The 17,830-nt window shown below is 41.4% G+C and overlaps 1 protein-coding gene across 1 annotated transcript in view; it reads left to right on the top strand.

The window, feature by feature from the left end:
• Window positions 1-46: 46 nt before the first annotated feature.
• LOC104619486 (anaphase-promoting complex subunit 1) overlaps window positions 47-17,830 on the top strand; it is a gene marked incomplete at both ends in the record, with an annotated part of 34,804 nt that continues 17,020 nt past the window's right edge. The window contains 23 exon segments of the mRNA XM_010285378.1: window positions 47-203; window positions 379-430; window positions 635-738; window positions 1,132-1,214; window positions 2,353-2,426; window positions 2,704-2,849; window positions 3,369-3,589; window positions 4,228-4,437; window positions 5,028-5,123; window positions 5,618-5,708; window positions 5,824-5,889; window positions 6,716-6,853; window positions 7,180-7,320; window positions 7,712-7,772; window positions 8,288-8,475; window positions 9,306-9,380; window positions 10,404-10,669; window positions 11,619-11,710; window positions 12,657-12,805; window positions 14,456-14,534; window positions 14,639-14,675; window positions 14,779-14,849; window positions 14,978-15,156. Of these exon segments, the coding sequence (XP_010283680.1) occupies window positions 47-203; window positions 379-430; window positions 635-738; window positions 1,132-1,214; window positions 2,353-2,426; window positions 2,704-2,849; window positions 3,369-3,589; window positions 4,228-4,437; window positions 5,028-5,123; window positions 5,618-5,708; window positions 5,824-5,889; window positions 6,716-6,853; window positions 7,180-7,320; window positions 7,712-7,772; window positions 8,288-8,475; window positions 9,306-9,380; window positions 10,404-10,669; window positions 11,619-11,710; window positions 12,657-12,805; window positions 14,456-14,534; window positions 14,639-14,675; window positions 14,779-14,849; window positions 14,978-15,156 (2,776 nt within the window).

Here is a 17,830-nt window from a genome sequence, read left to right as displayed (position 1 = left end):
CAGGTCTTGTAGCTTTTCCTTACGAAAATCTTATTTTTCAGGAAAGTTGGCAGTTGAGGAAAGGTGCCAGCGATGTTGGGGAGGAGGTGGACTATGATGAAGAACTGTATGTGGCCAGCAATATGGTCATCTGGAGCAAAGGAAGTAAAAACCAAGCGTCTACCGTTTATAAAGCTTTCACTGTCGACAGCCCTGTTCTGCAGGTACGAAAAAGTGGAAAAGAGGCGACTGAATGAATGTATGTTGGCTAAAAAATACTCCCTGACTGTTTTCAAACAGTGTTTTGATGTGTTGTTATTTTGGGAAACGGAGAAAGATGAGATTGTGTAGTAGCATCAGCTCGTTCTTCAGAAGTAATTATACTGTATTTGGTTTTAGGCCTTATGGTGTGACTTCACTATACCCCAGGAAAAATCTGAAAAAGCTGATGGTAAGTATCCTGTTTACTGTACTGCCAAACAAATGTTTTGAGCTCAGTTCTCTTGGCATGAGAAGTTTTGTGATCAAGACTTGCTGTGTGAAGACGGCCACTCCACCGCAAGTTTACATTTTGTGTATAGAGGATGTCTAAGGAAAGAGATAAACTTCACTGTGGTGTTTTTTTCTCCTCCCCCTCCCCCCGCCCCATTTTCAGGCAGTGATGAAATAGTAGAGAAATGTATCTGCATATTGCAGAATTCCTGTATAAATGTGCATAGCATAGAGGGAAAAGATTACATTGCTGCTTTACCTTTTCAGGTAAGTGCCATCCCTTTTTTGGCCACAGATGGGCTTGTTATCTGTTTGCATGCTGCGTTGGGATGGGGAGGCATGCATAAAACACTGCTGGTGGTGGCTGCCTGAGTTCTTCACTCTGCGGGTGAAAGCAATAAAGCTGATGAAAGTGTGGCTGTGTGCTCAGGGCATTGAATACTTCTGGGAGCAGTGGCAGCCAGTTGTATGATGTGGGAAAGTATGGGTATGACCGTTTCATAGTCTGAGAACCTGCTCTGACTTACATTACCCTTCTCTCAAGAAATAGCCTAAACATCTTATTTTGCTATAATAAGATACTCAGACATGAAACATAATTAATATACTAAGCATTTGATTTTTGTTGTTGTTGTTGTTGTTGTTTGTAATCTTTTACAGGTCGCAAATGTCTGGCCAACAAAGTATGGTTTGTTATTTGAGCGCAGCAGTTCTTCACATGAAGTACCTCCAAGTCCACCCAGGTATGTAATGAGTGGCTTTGTTTTGTTATAGACTGTTTGCTAATCTAATACAGGCTTGCAAGAGTTGAAGAGCAATAATGGAAGGATCTGTGTGTTCATGGCAGGGGCAGGTGAAACACCACGAAATAGCAGGAAGGGACTGAATACCGACAGTTTATGGCATTCTTCTGATATTGTCTTGTCTTAGGAACGAGTTGGGAGTGGTGATCCTGGGAGTAGGGTATGGGAGGCACAATATGAGTGTTACTAGCCTGATTTCAGGTTTGTTTGGGGAATTGCTTCTAGGCTGTGATGGTAGACTGGGAGATTCACTGAGGGATTGTCATTGAGACATTTTCTCTGAGCTACAGGATGCTTTAAATGTATGGAGCATCCTGTTACCTATCTGGTGAGGTTCGGAGACCCTGTGCTCTGTGGCTGGACATACAGCTGAGAAGCAGAGTAAGGAGTTCAATGGTGTGTTGATGAGCAGCTTTTAATACTGCCGCTTGCTCTCACTTGGGCTTTATGTGCCCATTCCAGGTACTTGTGACTCTCTAGTCCTTAGAAGAGTTTCGTTTAGACATGGAGGTACTGAAAATGTTCAAGAGGGTACATTGCAAAAATCCTGATTGACTGTACTCAGGCTGGCTTTCCGTGAAAATTCTTCCTTTTGTTACTGCCACCACAGATGGGTGGCTTGATTGCTGCTCTGTGATGGATACAAATGACCTGATGGCTGTCTTGCTTGTCTGGGACCTGGGAGCTGTAGAACCTAAACTCTTAAGCTGAGTCTGGGTTAAGGGCTTTCTCGTCTTCCTACTCTTCCTCCTCTTAACTCAGCTGGTGCCAGGTGTATTCTTTCGGGCCAGCCAAAGTCTGTCGTGTGGCCACCAGATGGGGTCGTTCGCAAGTGCTCCGATACGTAGAACAAGACCTAATCCTGTTTGATACACTAGCCTTTGTCTGACTCTACTCAGTTAATCCAACAAATTTCTGTGAACAGAATATATGTCTCTACTGTTAGATTTCAGGCTCTGGTTTGTTAAGGTCTGAGGAGCTGTTTTGGGATTGCAGCACATGTTCTAGCTACAAGAGAGAACAATTAATGCTTGTTAGCATTTGGGTTTTGAACATGATTTGTTTGGTTTCTTTCTAGAGAGCCTTTGCCTACTATGTTCAGCATGCTACACCCACTAGATGAGATAACACCTCTCGTCTGTAAGTCTGGAGGTAAGTTTACATCTTTGGATGTATCACTTGGAGTCCATCAGTACAGCATCAAACACTTAATGTGTCACTTTAGCTTTTTCTGTATTACAAAATTTGCAAATAATCACTTTCAAGAATTCAGAAGTGGGTTGTTTTAGCTGCTTCATGAGCAGAGAAACTGTTCAGGAAAGAAACTCAGGTTGCAAAAGAAACAAGGTTAGCATTGCTCATACCCTCTAACTGGTAACACTGCTGTAGAAATGATTCTTCCACCTTAACTGAACTGCTTCTTTAGCAGGCGTCTTTGGTTCTGCTAGAGTGCAGTACGTTGCTGATTACACCTTGAGGATCGTGTTTCTCAGTGCTGAACCTTCCATTGTGATGACCTATGATACTGTGCAGAGTTTACATACTGTTTGGGCTCTTCGGAGAGTAAAGCCAGAGGTACAAATTCATTGTTGACTAAATACCGCTAACAATTTTTGTGCGTGTTTACATGCCCTTATGGCTGTGTGTGTTAGAAATTTCTGGTATGTGTGATTTATTTTATTTATAAGAGAGTAAGATGTTTGTTGGTGTGGGTTTTATTTTAGATTTTTTAATAGTTTCTTTCATGCGTTTGCCTGTACCACTGTCAGGGAGATCACATGATGGTGATGGTGGTCACAAAGTACACTGTGCTTATCATGCTATTCCTTATGTTGTACTAGAAGGTTTCGACTCTGCTTAAATTGTTGTGTTCTCTAAGAAAAGTGCCAAACAACTTAGTGCCCTGAAAATCATAGGAGTAGTTTCTGTGCCTGGGAGTGAGAGCATGGTTGGTAAGAATAACGTCTTAGGCTGAGCACCTACCTAGGCATAAATTTTTAACACCTAACTGATGAAGCAAGTTATTTGGGCGTTTTCCTAGTTGTTATGGCCCATGTGGTGTTTGTGCGTAGACAGCTCTCTTTTCTCTCCCAGGAGCAGAACACAGTGCTGAAATTCTCGGAGCAGCTGGGCACACCACAGCACGTGGCCACTAGCAGCTCTTTGACTGCTCATCTCAGAAGCTTCTCAAAAGGAGACTCGCCTGTGGGCTCCCCTTTCCAGAACTACTCGTCCATCCACAGCCAGAGCAGATCAGTGTCATCGCCCAGCATGCAGTCCCGCTCGCCGTCTATCTCCAACATGGCTGCTTTGAGGTGGGTGCTGAACATGGTGCATAGACAAATGATACCAAAGAATACAAGCTATGGAATAGGACGCACATCTGGAGCTGCTGTCTGTCTTTGCCGTTACAAGTCTGTCCATCTAAGGCGCAGGTGCTTCCTCTGTTACGGCATCTGAAAGCCCTCTTGGAATGCCCTTGTGACGCTTGGTGTGCTATTATCCCTATAGCACAGGAGGGTAACTGGTGTGCAAGAGCCAAAGAGGCTGTTGTGTCCTCACACAGCCAGCCTGTAGCGGGGTCAGGGCATGTCTGCAGGTTTTTTGAGTCCCAGGAGTATTTTCAGTTAGCTTTTCTAAAGAAAGCCATATTTACAAGGAACAGGTTGGGAGAGGTTTTTGATGGAATGGACTGTGCAATTTAAAGTGTTGGTTTTCTTTCTTACTTTTGAAATCTCATCTATTGGGTTCTGACAGAGTTGACTGGAAATTAATTAGATAATTGTTTTCCTATGCTGGATTGTATTGTTAAAGGAAACTAATACTGAACTAGCTACTGGTTTAGGGTGGTTTTGGTTTGTTTTTAAAGTCTCTACCAGCCTATGAACTCCCTGGGATTCCACCTGATTTTGAAAATACACTTTTCAGTAGTGTGTTATGTCTTTGCTTGCAGCCGCTCTCATTCTCCTGCCCTGGGAGTGCATTCTTTCTCAGGAGTGCAGAGGTTCAACTTCTCCAGTAGTGCTCAGTCACCGAAGAGGCACAGTATTACCCATTCGCCAAACAGCACTTCCAGTGACTCCTTCCTTATACCAGAAACTGAACCGATTGTTCCCGAGCTATGCATAGATCATCTGTGGACAGAAACAGTCACAAACATGAGGTTAGGTGCTTGTGTTGGCATGTGAGAAGTTCTGGATTTCCATTGCCAGGGGGGAAATAAAGTAAAATGACAGCTTATTTTAATGTGTGTTTTCTGCAAATGGTGCCACCTTAAAGTAGATTCATGGACTCATACCTCCTCCCTTCAAAAGAGAATTGGACACTTGGAACAGTTTTGCCTGTTTTGTTATCTGTGGCCCTCTGAGCGGGTGAATGGTTTGATGAGATCTCTAAAGCAAAGTGGGTTCTATAACCTGGTCATTGCTTTGGGTTTTTCCTGATCTTCTAGGGGGGTATCTCGTTCTCCCTTGACCATCCAAAGGGGCAAAACACAGCATAAATCCTAAGATTGAACAGGAGAACGAAGCCAAATAGCATGTGCTCTGCATGCCAGAAAGTGGGGAATGTGAAGACTGGAGTGCTAGAAAATCAATTTCAAGAGAGATGACTGAGACTGGTGCATTCTGGCAACTTGATGCACTGCTAATTGAAGTCTAGCATGACCCTACAGCTTGTGGACACTGTGTTTTCCTTCATTAGAATTTTTATAGTAGACCAAATGGCGTGCTGATCATTGTGTCTCTTTTACAGAGAGAAGAATTCCCAAGCATCAAAAGTGTTTATTACCACTGACCTTTGTGGGCAGAAGTTCTTGTGCTTTTTAGTGGAATCCCAGCTCCAGCTGCGGTGAGCATCCCTGTCTTGGGGACAGGTGAACAAAGAGGAGCACTCTAGAAATTACCAGCTAGATATGGGTTTTAACATATTTATTCCTCCAGCTAGTGGAGTCTGTTATGACAACATGTGGTATGTCACTGGCTCTTGTATGTCATGTTTTTAACTGTGGTGGCATAGGTGATTTGGGCTATTTGAATAAAACGGAAGTTGCAAAAGAACATTCACTGTAATTTGAATGGTATTCTTATTTATCCTCATCTTTACCCTTTAGAAGTACGTTGGGGCTTTTAATTAGACTAGCACAGTAGGAGTAGGTTGACCAGAAGAGTAAAAATAAGTTGACTAGCAGGGCAAAATAAACTACGGAAGGAGGTGGGAACCAGGTATACCACAATAGAAGTAACTGTACAATGCAACACTGTTCTTAATTTTCTGTCTCTTTTTCTGTAACAACAGATGGGACAGTCCTTTTTATGTTTCCTGTTGTTTTTTGAAATCTCTAGGTGTGTAAAATTTCAAGAGAGCAACGATAAATCGCAGCTGATCTTTGGTTCTGTTACCAATATTCAAGCAAAGGATGCAGCTCCAGTGCAGGTACGTACCTCTGTATGGACTGTTAACTGTGAGGTATCCTGCTTTGCCACTGTCATCCAACTCTTGTCTTCTTACTCAAATCCAAGAAGCTGAATATGCTGCTTGATTCTTACAGGGCATTGATACACTGCTGGTTCTGGAAGGCAGTGGAAATCTAGTGCTTTATTCTGGAGTGGTTCGGGTAAGTAAAAATTCTTCTACCCCAGAATAAATGTTTGAATCTTTGGTTACAAGCTGGGCTGTACAGAGGGATCCTGTGTTCATCGCTTGGGAAGGTGGCTGTGCTCACACATCAAGTGTAGTTTATGTGCAGTGCTGGGAAAGTAGTTCTGAAGAGTCAGTGGCACCTTGTGGTACACTTAAATAATCTCTGGAGCTTGTTTTCAGTGATAGTAAAATAATAAAGTAATAAAGTGCTTTCAAAGAAAGAAAACTTCAAGAACATGGAAAATAAGAATTGGTTCTGAACAAAAACCTTTCAAACTTCTCTCTGGCATGCCAGACAGTTTTAGATGTCAAGTTGTTTTGCTTTACAAAGGGCTGTTATTAGGATGGACATGATTCATCCAAAATAATACAAACTTTTTCTTAAATTTTAGAGAGATGCACTGTGCTCTCTCTGTGTATGCAGAAACCATGGACACTGCAATTTGTGCATGTGTGTGTATTTATACACATATATATGTATATTAAAAAAGTATACTCTCTGAAAGTAGAGCTTTCTCGGTGAAGCTCTGCTAGAACTTTTAGTGGAAGTAGACCTGTAGCAATAATGTACAATACTGACCATATATGGTAGTTATTTCATTGTGTCATCATCTGAAGAAAGTAATTACATGAAGTAATCTTTAATCTTCTCTTCAGAGACTCTAAGTACATATCCAGTTTTCTTAAAACTTTTCCTATAAGATGTTAAAATCTGATAATGTCTGTATATGTAAGCAAGCCTGTGGAAGCACAAGCATGAAAACCAACTACCTGTTTTCCTATTTATTCTTCACAAAAAGGTGGGGAAGGTTTTTATTCCCGGACTGCCTGCTCCCTCCCTGACAATGTCCAGCCAAATGCCTCGGCCAAGTACTCCCTTGGATAGTGTCAGCACTCCATCCAAGCCATTGAATAAGCATCTGGGGCCCCTAGAAGAGGTAAGAAGAAAGGAAGTTCCACATTGGAAAGGGTTTAGTTGTAACAACTTCAAATGATTGGTTGATTTTTAACTTTCAAGTTATCTTTTTGGAGCTAAATCTCTTCTTTTTCTTCTGTAAATCCCCTGAATAAACAGTGTTTAAAGAAGATCTCTTTAGTGCTGCCCTATTTATGATTTCTGTAGAACTGCTGAGGCAGAGATTGGAAAGATTTACAGTTGTTTTCAAAATACTTATAAGTATATTAAAAATGGCAATTTTAGCTGTCCTTTGCTCGGATGCTCTTATTTCAACAATTCTAAGCAATCATTTTTACCACTTTTCAGGGTGTGCTTTTGTCACCAGTTCCAGAGCTAAGGGATTCTTCCAAACTTAACGACTCAACTTACGTTGAAGACTGTACTTTTCAGCAGCTTGGGACATTCATTCACGCTCTGAGGGATCCTGTCCACAACAGAGTGACTTTAGTAGGTATTATCCTGTAATGTGAGTCAACACTTTGTTAGCGAAATGAAGTGAGGGTCAGGTTTACTTCTACTGCATTGTAAGACACTGCTACCAGCTCCTGACCAACAGCAAAATATCACACCAGCATTGGTGGCTTCTACAGAGAGAAAAATGTGAATACCCTTGAAGTCACAGAATTTAACTGATTGCCTCAAGTGATTCAGCTCAGGATCCATTTGAAGAGTTTCATGGAGCTGGCATTTGTGGTTGCAAATCTCTAGTGTAGTAAATAGCCAAGAATTAGGAATATGCTTAATACATAAATGAGTTCTGAATTGATAGAAAAGGCTTTACTTAAAGACGCATTTCATAATTTGACTCTTACTTTTTTTTAATTTTTATTTTTTCCAGGAACTCAGCAATAATACGATGGTTCGCATTACAATTCCTGAAATTGCCACTTCAGAACTAGGTATGATTCGGAATCCATCACACGAAATATGCTCCATAATTTTGAGGGTTCATTTTTGAAGTAGTTCATGTGTAGCTTAGACACTAATGATTCAGTACCACATATTCCAAGCTCTATTAACTTACCTTCCAGAGCTGCTACCATTTATTTAGGTGCGCTCTGCTTTCAGTACTTCACCTGCTGCACTCTTAGAACTTCCTTTGTTCTTTAGGTTGCTTTGCTCTCCTGTATTGTGTATGTTACTCCTTTTGAGGAAGGGCTGAGGTGCCATTTCAGACAGAAGTTGGTTTCAGTAATGAGCAAAAAGGAACTTTGTTTCCCCTTTGTGTGGTGAATTAGAGGGGCTGTGCTCGACCTGAACTAAAGGAATGGCTGTTGGAGGCTGTGTGGCGTGGCTTTTATTGAAAGAGTTTCTGGAGAGTTAAAAGTAGGTCCAATAAAAAGACCTCTAGAGATTTATAGCACTAGTTGGAAGAAGTATGATGGAAAGCACACTTTTTTTTTCTTCTCAACAGTAAAAAGATGTCTGCAGGGGGTCAAAGCTATCTTGCCCAAGGAGATAGCTGTACAGATGCTTGTCAAGTGGTACAATGCTTACAATGCTCCAGGAGGACCCAGCTATCACTCAGAATGGAATTTATTTGTAACATGTCTCATGAATATGATGGGTTACAACACAGAGAGGCTGTCCTGGACACGGAATGTAAGCATGCTTATATGTTTGTTTTCCTAGTTTACGTTGAAGCTACTGATAATTCTTCAAGGTTCAAAATGGTTAGAGAGGCACCGAAGTCAGAAATAAATTATATCTTGTCTTAAATCGCAAGATGCCGTCGAACCAATTCTGTATCTCTAAGTTTCAGGTATACATTTTAGTCTGTGTTTACAATGAAATATATTTATAAGGTACTTGCCACCAACTGTCTTGGTCAAGTAAAAATAAATTATGAAGATTTTACTCCAGTTCATGACTAACACTGGTGCAGTAAAGATTTGATTAATCTAACCCATATTAAGCTTATTCTTGCTAGAAATACAGATCACAACTCAGATTCCTGTTTCCTAAGGAGGCTTTTCCATGCACTTTTCAACTTACGATGTTTAAAGTTTCTGGGTTTTTTTCAGCTGTTTTAGAGAACGTATTTGGAGTTTTCTGTAAGTGGGTTTCCCGCTAGCAAGTATGTTTGCGATACTTGCAGGAGAAGAAAAAGCAGCAAGGATATGTGTGCAACTGAACTGAAAGCACTTACAGTATATCTACATTACTGGCATTAGCTCTGTCCTAGAAAATACCAGACATTAGGCAGTCAAACTGAAACTCATGCACCATACACTAGAATAACTAGCTGTGTATAGATTGCACAGATAGTATCTAATTGCAGTGTATGTTTTACATGAAAGCAAAGTATAGAAGTACCTAAAGCAGTGTCATGTAATACTCGGTATGAATTCAGGTGTTACGATTGGTGATTCACTTATGCAACCTTGGGAATTTCAATACTGTGCTACTTCTGATGTTTTTATTGCTCGCAGCTTGACTTTGAAGGATCACTCTCACCAGTTATTGCTCCAAAGAAGGCTAGACCATCAGAAACAGGGTCAGATGAAGTAAGAAGTGGTTCTCTCTTACAAATATGAGGCAGGGGGTGGTGGTGGGGGCAATGGTGTGTGTTTGTTGGTTTGTTTTTTTAAGGCAAACCAGAGGAAACACCCTGTGACTATTGCATTTCAGCTGAGCTCATCTGAGATTACAAGCCTGTGGGGGGAAGAAAAATATTTTGCCCTGTGTAGTGGCTGCATCATGTGACCTTGCTTGTCAGGGGTCTCGCTCCCAGAGAAGTAGGGTGGACTTGGGAATTAATTTAATATGGATCACAAAGCAATCCCAGATAGTCTCCTGACAATGTCAAATGTCTCCTAGATGCTTTGTCCCGTTAGCCAGGGGAATGAGAACTTTCATTCTACTCAGCACCTTGAGCAAGTTAGGAGCATCACATTACATACTTCACTGAATGCACTGATTCTCAACGAACTTAGTGGAGTGTTTAAGATCAATTCACTGAGTTCTGCCTAGACAGGAATAGGAAGTTTTTACATAATCAAACAGTAAAGTGGATGAGGCTTACTATCATCCCATCGTAAGAGGCTTATGAGCTATGGTGGTCCAGTTGTGCTGTCAGCTTTTTGTGGGTTGACAGTTCCATGAGCCCATGGGGTTACGGACTGTGATCTATATGGAACAAAGATCAGGATCTAATGCCTGATGTGCTCTGGCAGGGGAGGTACAAAGAAGGCTGGGACCACTAGCTGAACTGCGTAAATACTCAGTGAGCTCTCCTGCACAGGATATCGGTGCAAGGAGGATACTCTCAGCTTGCTTTTACTTTGTTTCAAATAGCAGGCTTTGATTCTTTCATGCACACAAGGGGAGAAAAAAGGGGACAAAACTTAACGTTTGAATCTCTGTGGCTTCCAGGGTTTGTGTAGCACACTTACCACACAACAATCACACTTGTTTTTTTTTTCCCCATAAACCAATACATCTTCTGTAACAGTGCTTTGGAGTTATCTTGCTGGAAAGTTATGTTCACTGTGGAACCTCTGCCACTCCTTCCTGTTTGCTTGGTCTAGGACTGGGAATATCTCTTGAGCTCTGACTACCATAAGAATTTTGAGTCTCATCCTGTTGCCAAAGCTTTGCGACTGGACCCTCTGGAATTTTCTGCTCCAAAGGATGACTTTTCACAGAGCCTTAGTTTGGATTCCTCAACCCTCCTTTTCACCCATATTCCTGCTATTTTCTTTGTTCTTCATCTCATCTATGAGGAGCTCAAACTGAATAGTCTAATGGGAGAAGGAATTCGTTCACTTGTTGTTCTTCTGGTTCAGCTGGCCAGGTATGCCCAACTGCAATTTACCAGATGTTATATATGATGCAGTGTTGCTTGATGATGCGTATGTATTATTTTTATGGGAAATTTGAGGATTGCCCAAAGTGGAGGAGACGTTAATGTATTTGAAGAAAATGGATGAAGGTTTAAAATCTTATTGTGCTTAAAGATATTTGCCGTAGCAAATCTCTTCTATGGTTCTGGCCACTTCCCAACATCATTGTGATTCACAAATCTTAGGTTCTGCAGCTTGTGTTTTTTCTGCCGTATTGTCACAGCTCATGAGATCTGTCAAATGTTTGTTGTGGCATCTTTACTGCAGCCAGTGACTACATCTTCATGTCTTCCACAACCACCTTCAACTTGCATTGCATGCATATAGACAGATACAGATACATATTTAAGTAAAAGACCCAGTAACATCTCCATGAGTTGTATTTGCTATTTCTACCAAATTTTTTCTATGGTTATAGATTCTCCCCCAGTAGCACCTACTATAGCTGCCTGGCTAAATGGTTCCCAGAAGTGGCATCCAGTCCTAGTGGTGAAAAGGTTGGCCTGTCCTCTATTTTTATCATGCCAATGAGAAGCAAGTCTGAAATGCATGTCTTCTGAGGCTGGCAGCTATTGTATGCGTTCATGTCTTGCAGATAACCCAGCAGCTTATCTAGCTTTAACAATTGGACTTTGGAGGAAACTGTAGTAACAGTGGTCACTGTGATGTGGGACAAAGAAGAATGACAGCTGAGGAGAAATGCACTGGGGCAAAATTAAACGTACAGATTCACTGCTTAGGGAATGGGCAATGCCCATGAGTGGTCTTAGTTAAGGAAGTTAGAACTTCACTCCTTATCTAGTGCGTACGCAAACTTTAATAGAACTCAACAGAAAATGTCACAGAAATGCGCGAAGTATTTTTTGCCCTCTAATGTAATTAACGTCTCTCTCGTTCTAGGGACTTAAAACTTGAAGCTTATATGGATTATTACTATAGAGACTATCCAGCCCTTGTAAAAACCTCCAGACAGACTTGCATAATTGATCAAGGTGAGTTTAAGGCTTTGCAAAGCTGGATGTTCAGTGATAATGATGTGCAAGTTATCTCTGTGTTGGTAACTGTTCCCTTTAAAGCTGGTCAAGACTTAAGCCCAATATGGAAAACTGGGCTTATAGTGTTGAGGTTGCCTTGTTCCTTTGATTGTAATAGCTTCCTCAGAGGAAGAAGACTGGAGTGAAACTAGCATAGTATAGCCATGAGCTGGTGCCTCCAGTCCAATGCCTCATGGGATGCTCCACAGAACAAGGACTTGGGAGGGAATGATGGTTTCATCTTGGCAAACTCCCGGCTTAGACTGGCTGAGAAATCTTAGCAGACAACTATGGAAAAGCCTGGTAGTAGTGAGATGTGCCTTTCTTGTGGAAAGCATTGCTAGGCTGGCAGGTTCTCAGTTTATAGTTCATAAAAACTAAATCAGAGGTAAACCCACAAAACTTAAAGTTAAAATAAGGTCAGATATTGTCTGTGTACCTGTTTAGTGTCCTACCATCCAAAATTTACTAGTCATGTAAGATAAACTACTGTTTCTCCTGACCAAAAGAAAATCTCAGAGCATGGCTCAGGCTTTTGCTGCTCATGTTTGTGGACAGGGAAGGCAAAGAGGTGATAGTTAGGTTTCCCTCTCAGGCAATTTAATGTTGTTGAATTACAAGACTGTTCCAGTGAGGTTTTTGAGAGTTACTCGTTACACTCATTCTTTTTCAGTGTGAGCTGAGATAATTTTTGTTCTTGAAAGACAGGCAGGTGTCTCAAGTTTTCATTACTGTCTAGCTATAAACTCCCATTTAACAGGAGGGAGATGTGATCTGTAAATGTTTTGGGGAAATACTATATTTTTGTTGTTAAAAAAAGTACTGTAGGGCTTGTTTTGGGAATAGTGGAGAATTTTTGTGCATTTGCCATGAACTCAATGTCATTGTTGTTTATATGGTTAAGTCCAAACAGGTTTCATGCACCATCCCTCATTTTTTTCTGCTGAGCCTCCAAGTATCTTTCAGTGGCTGAGTTCCTGTCTAAAAGGAGAAGGAGTGCAGCCTTATCCTTACTTACCTGGAATCTGTGAAAGGAGCAAACTGGTAGTACTGGTATGTACATTGGCAAAAAGGATGTGTTTTATTCTGTCAGCATAGCAGCACTGTGGGCAGGGTTTGCCCCAGCTGCTTCATTTCCTGCGAGTGAAGCGTCCCCAGTGGGAAGTTAAGTAACAGAGGATTTAACTGTACTGTGTGGAGCAACAGGCATACTGGAGCAGAGCAGCAGCCGAGCTGGAGGGATATTGAGCCTGTGATAAGTAACTCTGCTGTAGCTGTACTGTTTGGAGACTTAAACATCTCTGAGTGTCTCTGCTCTGTACTGAGCAGACCTCATCTGTCTGCATGAAATTCTCTTGAGCACCCCTTACGATATAGTAAACTCTGCGGTGTCAGCCTCACCGCAGGGGAATATTACGTGTTGCAGAGCGAAATCCCTGCGAGTCCCATCTTCTCTTTTGTTACTTTAATATTACTGAAGGGTGTGGATGGGTTTTAGCAGGTGGGAGGGGGTATTTGAGGTTGGGAAGGAGAGCTTGTGAGTGCAGAGTGAGTGGCCTATGCTTCACTGCTTGTGTTTTTTTTGTGGTTTGCAGTAGTGGCATGTGCAAAGTAATAATGTAACTCAAAGTTAACTGTATTTTGTGAGTGAGAATTTCCCGGCTTTCTTCTTGGGCATGTATCAACATGAATAGTTAGTTGCATGAGTAGTTACAAGTGCTGATGTTAGCTCTTGGTCAGCCTTGCTCACTTATTCACAAAGCGTTTATGGAGAAAACGTGCCAATGTAGGATTTGGAGCAGAGGTGTTGAGTCTGAGTCGGATGAAGAGAAAAGCAGGAAGGAGAGATTCCGCTCTGACCCAAGCGTCCGAGATCAGTTGCAGAGTCTCTGATTTGAGCTCCCAGGAGTCAGCTTGTCCTCTGCTTCAGAGGGTGGAGGGTTGAAGCATCAGCACTAAGACTGTTTAAGGTGCTGATGCTTTCGCTTAAAATTTCCCTCAGCATTCAGCCTCAAGAGCTGTAGCCTTTACATCAGGCTCTCATCTATGTCTGCCCAACTCTGTCTTTTCTCCTACCTCTGCCTGACTTGCCTAAGCAGACGGCTGAGCTGGCATGTCGGCAACGTATTTTGTCAGAAGGTCTTAATGAAAAACGCAAAAGATATTTATTTGTGACTTCTTTTTTACCACGCCTTTGGCATGCAATCCAGTAAACAGGGTAACAGATCACTTCGATTTTGTTGGCTAGATAGCTGAAGTGGACTCTGTGTTAAATGGGGAACAACTTTTCACTCGGAGCCTTCACAAAGTACCCAATATTCAAGTTGTGGAGGACACTGAGTGAAAAATGGTATCTATAGAAGATGTGTGTGTTTTGCAGGAGAAATTAAATGAAATGTGAGAGAGAAGGAACTAGGAACATGTTCTTCTGTTTAGAATATATTTTTATCTTTGAAACAATTATTAGGGAAAATTCAGTTAATTATTTCAGGATTTATTTTTCAAAAATTCCAGAGAAATCTAAAGCATAAAAGTTTGTTACTTACTCCGGTTGTTTCAATCTCCTTTTACAAACAATGTTTTCACAATAAACCTGTCCCACTATTTAAGTTATTAAAGTTACCTTCTGCCTGTTTGATAGGCAGTATAGCGATAGTTTCACACTAAAGTGACTTTGTCTTACGGTGTCTCTTTCCCATCCAGAGTGTGGCTCTGTACATACTTGGTGACGAGAGCGCTGTATCTAACGAAGCCTCCCATTATTTGTACAAGATTACATCAGGTAATGATGCTTTGATGCCATCATAGTATCTCCCAGTGTCTTGTGTTTGTTACATGCTGTCCTGCTTGGAGAATGTGGGAGTAATATGGCCTTGTCTTTCCTAGGACAACGAAAACAGCAAATGGAGCAGGATGACAATCGGTATGGGGTTTTTTGTATTATTTTAAACTCGGAGTTTTGACTTTCTGCTGAGTTTTGGACTAGCTTTTATTGGCTTCTTTTTTATTCCCTTTGATTTTTACAGATGTAGTTTCAAACACAGCACATCTGTTTCCAGCCTGGCTGAAAAGTTAGTTATTTGGATGACTAATGTTGGTAAGAGCAGCTTTTATCATTGTGCAAAACAGTAACGATCGTAGGTAATAGTCTTGTGCTTGCATAACATGAAGTACACTTTATCTAGTTTTGATAAAAAGTTTCCTTTTTTCCGTGTTAATTTTAAGGTTTCACCTTGAGAGATCTGGAGTCTCTCCCCTTTGGCGTAGCTCTTCCTATCAGAGATGCGATATATTACTGCCGAGAGCAGCCTGCCTCAGACTGGCCAGAAGCAGTTTGTCTCTTGATCGGGCGCCAGGACCTGTCCAAACAGGCGTGTGAAGGGAACCTGCAAAAGAGTAAATCTGTGAGTATGGGCATTAACGGATTTCGCGATACTGGGTATTGGGCAGAGCACTCTGTTCAGAAACTTCCCCACCATTTGCTGATGCTCAGGGCATCAGAAGGCGCAGAATTCAAGATTGAGGGTTTACATGCATATGAGGGTTTCGGTATAAAAACCAGCATCCGGCACAGGAAGAGTACATGCATAGCTGTGGAAACTGTCAATATAAAAAAGATTTTAAAACTTAATTTAGGCATGATGTGCAAAAGTTTTGCCTGTGGAGCTATTTGATTGCCACAGTAAGTCCTCCTCCTCGCCAGAATGGCTGCACCTTTGAGAGGTGTTGGAGAGGTTTTGGTGCTCCATCCAGAGACTCTGCCACCGAAACAGCAATGGCACAGGGAGAAGGAAGCGGGATGCATAGCTGGCATCCCCCTCTCCTCTGGAAGAACTGGATTGTTTTCTGAAATACACTTTTTATATGCCTTTTGTCCTTAAAAAGGGTTTAGTTATTTGTATCCTGAAGTAAAGTGGAAAAAAAGTGTGGTGTTTTTCTTCTAAACACTTTCTTCTGATTGTAAGATGCTAGTGATTCCCACCGAGTTGTAGCTCACTTTTAAGCATCTGTTTTGTTGAGGACACTCTGGAAGCCAAAACTCTTCTTGAAAGCTGGCTAGTGTCATGCATAAAAGCACTTAGTAGCAGAGAGATCGTCTGTAGCTTTTTCAGAAGTCAGGAAGAAGGACTCGTAGTCTCAAGTACCTCTTAGTCAAGATTCTTTTTGCTGTCTTAGCTTTGAAAGTGATATTAAAATTATTCTGACTTTTTAGAACAGAGGCTTCATGACTACATGTCAAAAAAGTTAATTAAAAAAAATTAGCAGAAAAATAAATTATCTACATGTTCAAATCTGATGTCCCACCATTCATTAAAAATCCATTTTGTTTTCTGCTGGTGAAGTTTTGCCTGACTGTAACAGCACTGAATCTTAAAATGATGATAAATTTGTTTTTATCACTTACTTTATAACAATGCCTCGAATATATGTTACCTTAAAAGGATAAAGTGATCTTCAAACACCAAATTGTTTGTCATTTCTCAGGAGGGCAGGGTGGAGTTTCCTGTTTCAAAACGGACGCTGGCTATATGGGTGGTGCAGTTATGTATTGAGATTTAGTGCGTATTTATCAGAAGAAATTGGTTTTCATTCATCAGCTATTAATTTACTTGCACTCCTGGTGTCATGTGTTACCAGTGAGCCTCAGGAAGACTCTGTGTTTGATCTAGTCTGTGTGATTCTGTATCTTTCAGCTTGCTGAAATTCTGAAGTATAGAACAGGAAAAATTACCAGTTTAGAGAGAGGTGTGGGGGTTTTTGTTCCTAGATTTATCAGATCAATATTTGTCATCACTTGCCATGTTATTTTTTAAATTAATCTCTCATCCATGAAAGAGGAATATGCTGGCCCACTTTAGGGTCAATGTTGAAATTATTTTGTCAGACTGTAAGGAAACTGTATATTCTGCGGGAAAGCTTGTTTCTGCAGAACTCTCCAAAAATAGAACGAACCATGCTTCACGCAGAGTGACAGCCTTGCCTGAAGCAAGTGTGGGGCAAGCAGATCGTGGGCATACTCTGTTGCGTCCTGGCCTATGCTGTCCTTGCCATTCTTGTCAGCGGTCTTGTGCATCGTTTGTGTGATGTGAATAAACAGGGGAGGACAGAGTCTTTAAATAAGGATTTCATAAATCTTGCATAGAAAGAGGGCTTTTCCGCAGTGCTTCTAAGCAGTGAAATGTTTTGGTTGTTTTTTTCTGGTGGTGTAGCTCTGGTGTGCAAGCCCAAAAAACATTCTGATACTGTGGTGAAAGCCAGGTTGGCTGAGCAACAAACATTTGGAATTTACTGCCTTGCAGGCTGGCTTTTTTTTTTAATAGGTAGCTTGGGTTTTCCAAGGTTGTTGTAGGGGGGAATCCAAATGAAAGCTGTAATTCATGAAAATATCAATGATTCGAACACTAAAGCAGGTCCCCAAACAGAATATGCAGGACAGCAGCTCTGACTGGGTTGAGAGTCAGTAGGTACTGGTACTTCGAAAAGCAGGGTGTCACCAGAGGACTGTGTCTGTTCCTTCTGGATTTTAACCTCCATTCTGATATACATCAGAATGTTCATCTAGGCTTCTGTTTTTCACTGCTGAACGTGGGGGGGGGAAAAAAAAACACACATGTTTTTTCACAGACATCATAGATAATTGTGTAGGCAGGGAGGGGAAAGCCCTTTCCGACTACTGCTCTGAAACAAGGAATAGTTTTGAAAGAAAGATGACTGTTTCGTATGTCATCTCTTCAAGCTCTCGTTTGTCAGTCCTTGCCCAACAGCCTTTGCTGTGTCTTTGACATATTTGAGATGTCATCTCCTCCTCTCTTGATAGTTCTTTATCCCATTTAGGTGGCAAAAATAGTTGGTTACCATGTTCAGAATTCCTCATGGCCTTTTAAATAAGTGTCAGGAGTGGGTGAACAGCGTCGTTCCTGATTGCACTAATCTCAGTCCTTTCCATCTACAGACCCATCTCAGTGCAGGTAATTGTGCTGAGTGCACCCAGGCTGTGGTGCTGTTATTTGCTGGCTTTCTGAGAGTTAGCCATATCCATGTGCACTATGGAAATGACTTCTTGCCTTTCTCTTTCCC

The sequence above is a fragment of the Phaethon lepturus genome, unplaced genomic scaffold, assembly GCF_000687285.1.
Source record: "Phaethon lepturus isolate BGI_N335 unplaced genomic scaffold, ASM68728v1 scaffold11114, whole genome shotgun sequence".
In the NCBI taxonomy this organism is placed as follows: domain Eukaryota; kingdom Metazoa; phylum Chordata; class Aves; order Phaethontiformes; family Phaethontidae; genus Phaethon; species Phaethon lepturus.
The sequence above is the reverse complement of the archived record's forward strand: the minus strand, read 5'-3'. Positions and strand labels throughout refer to the sequence as shown.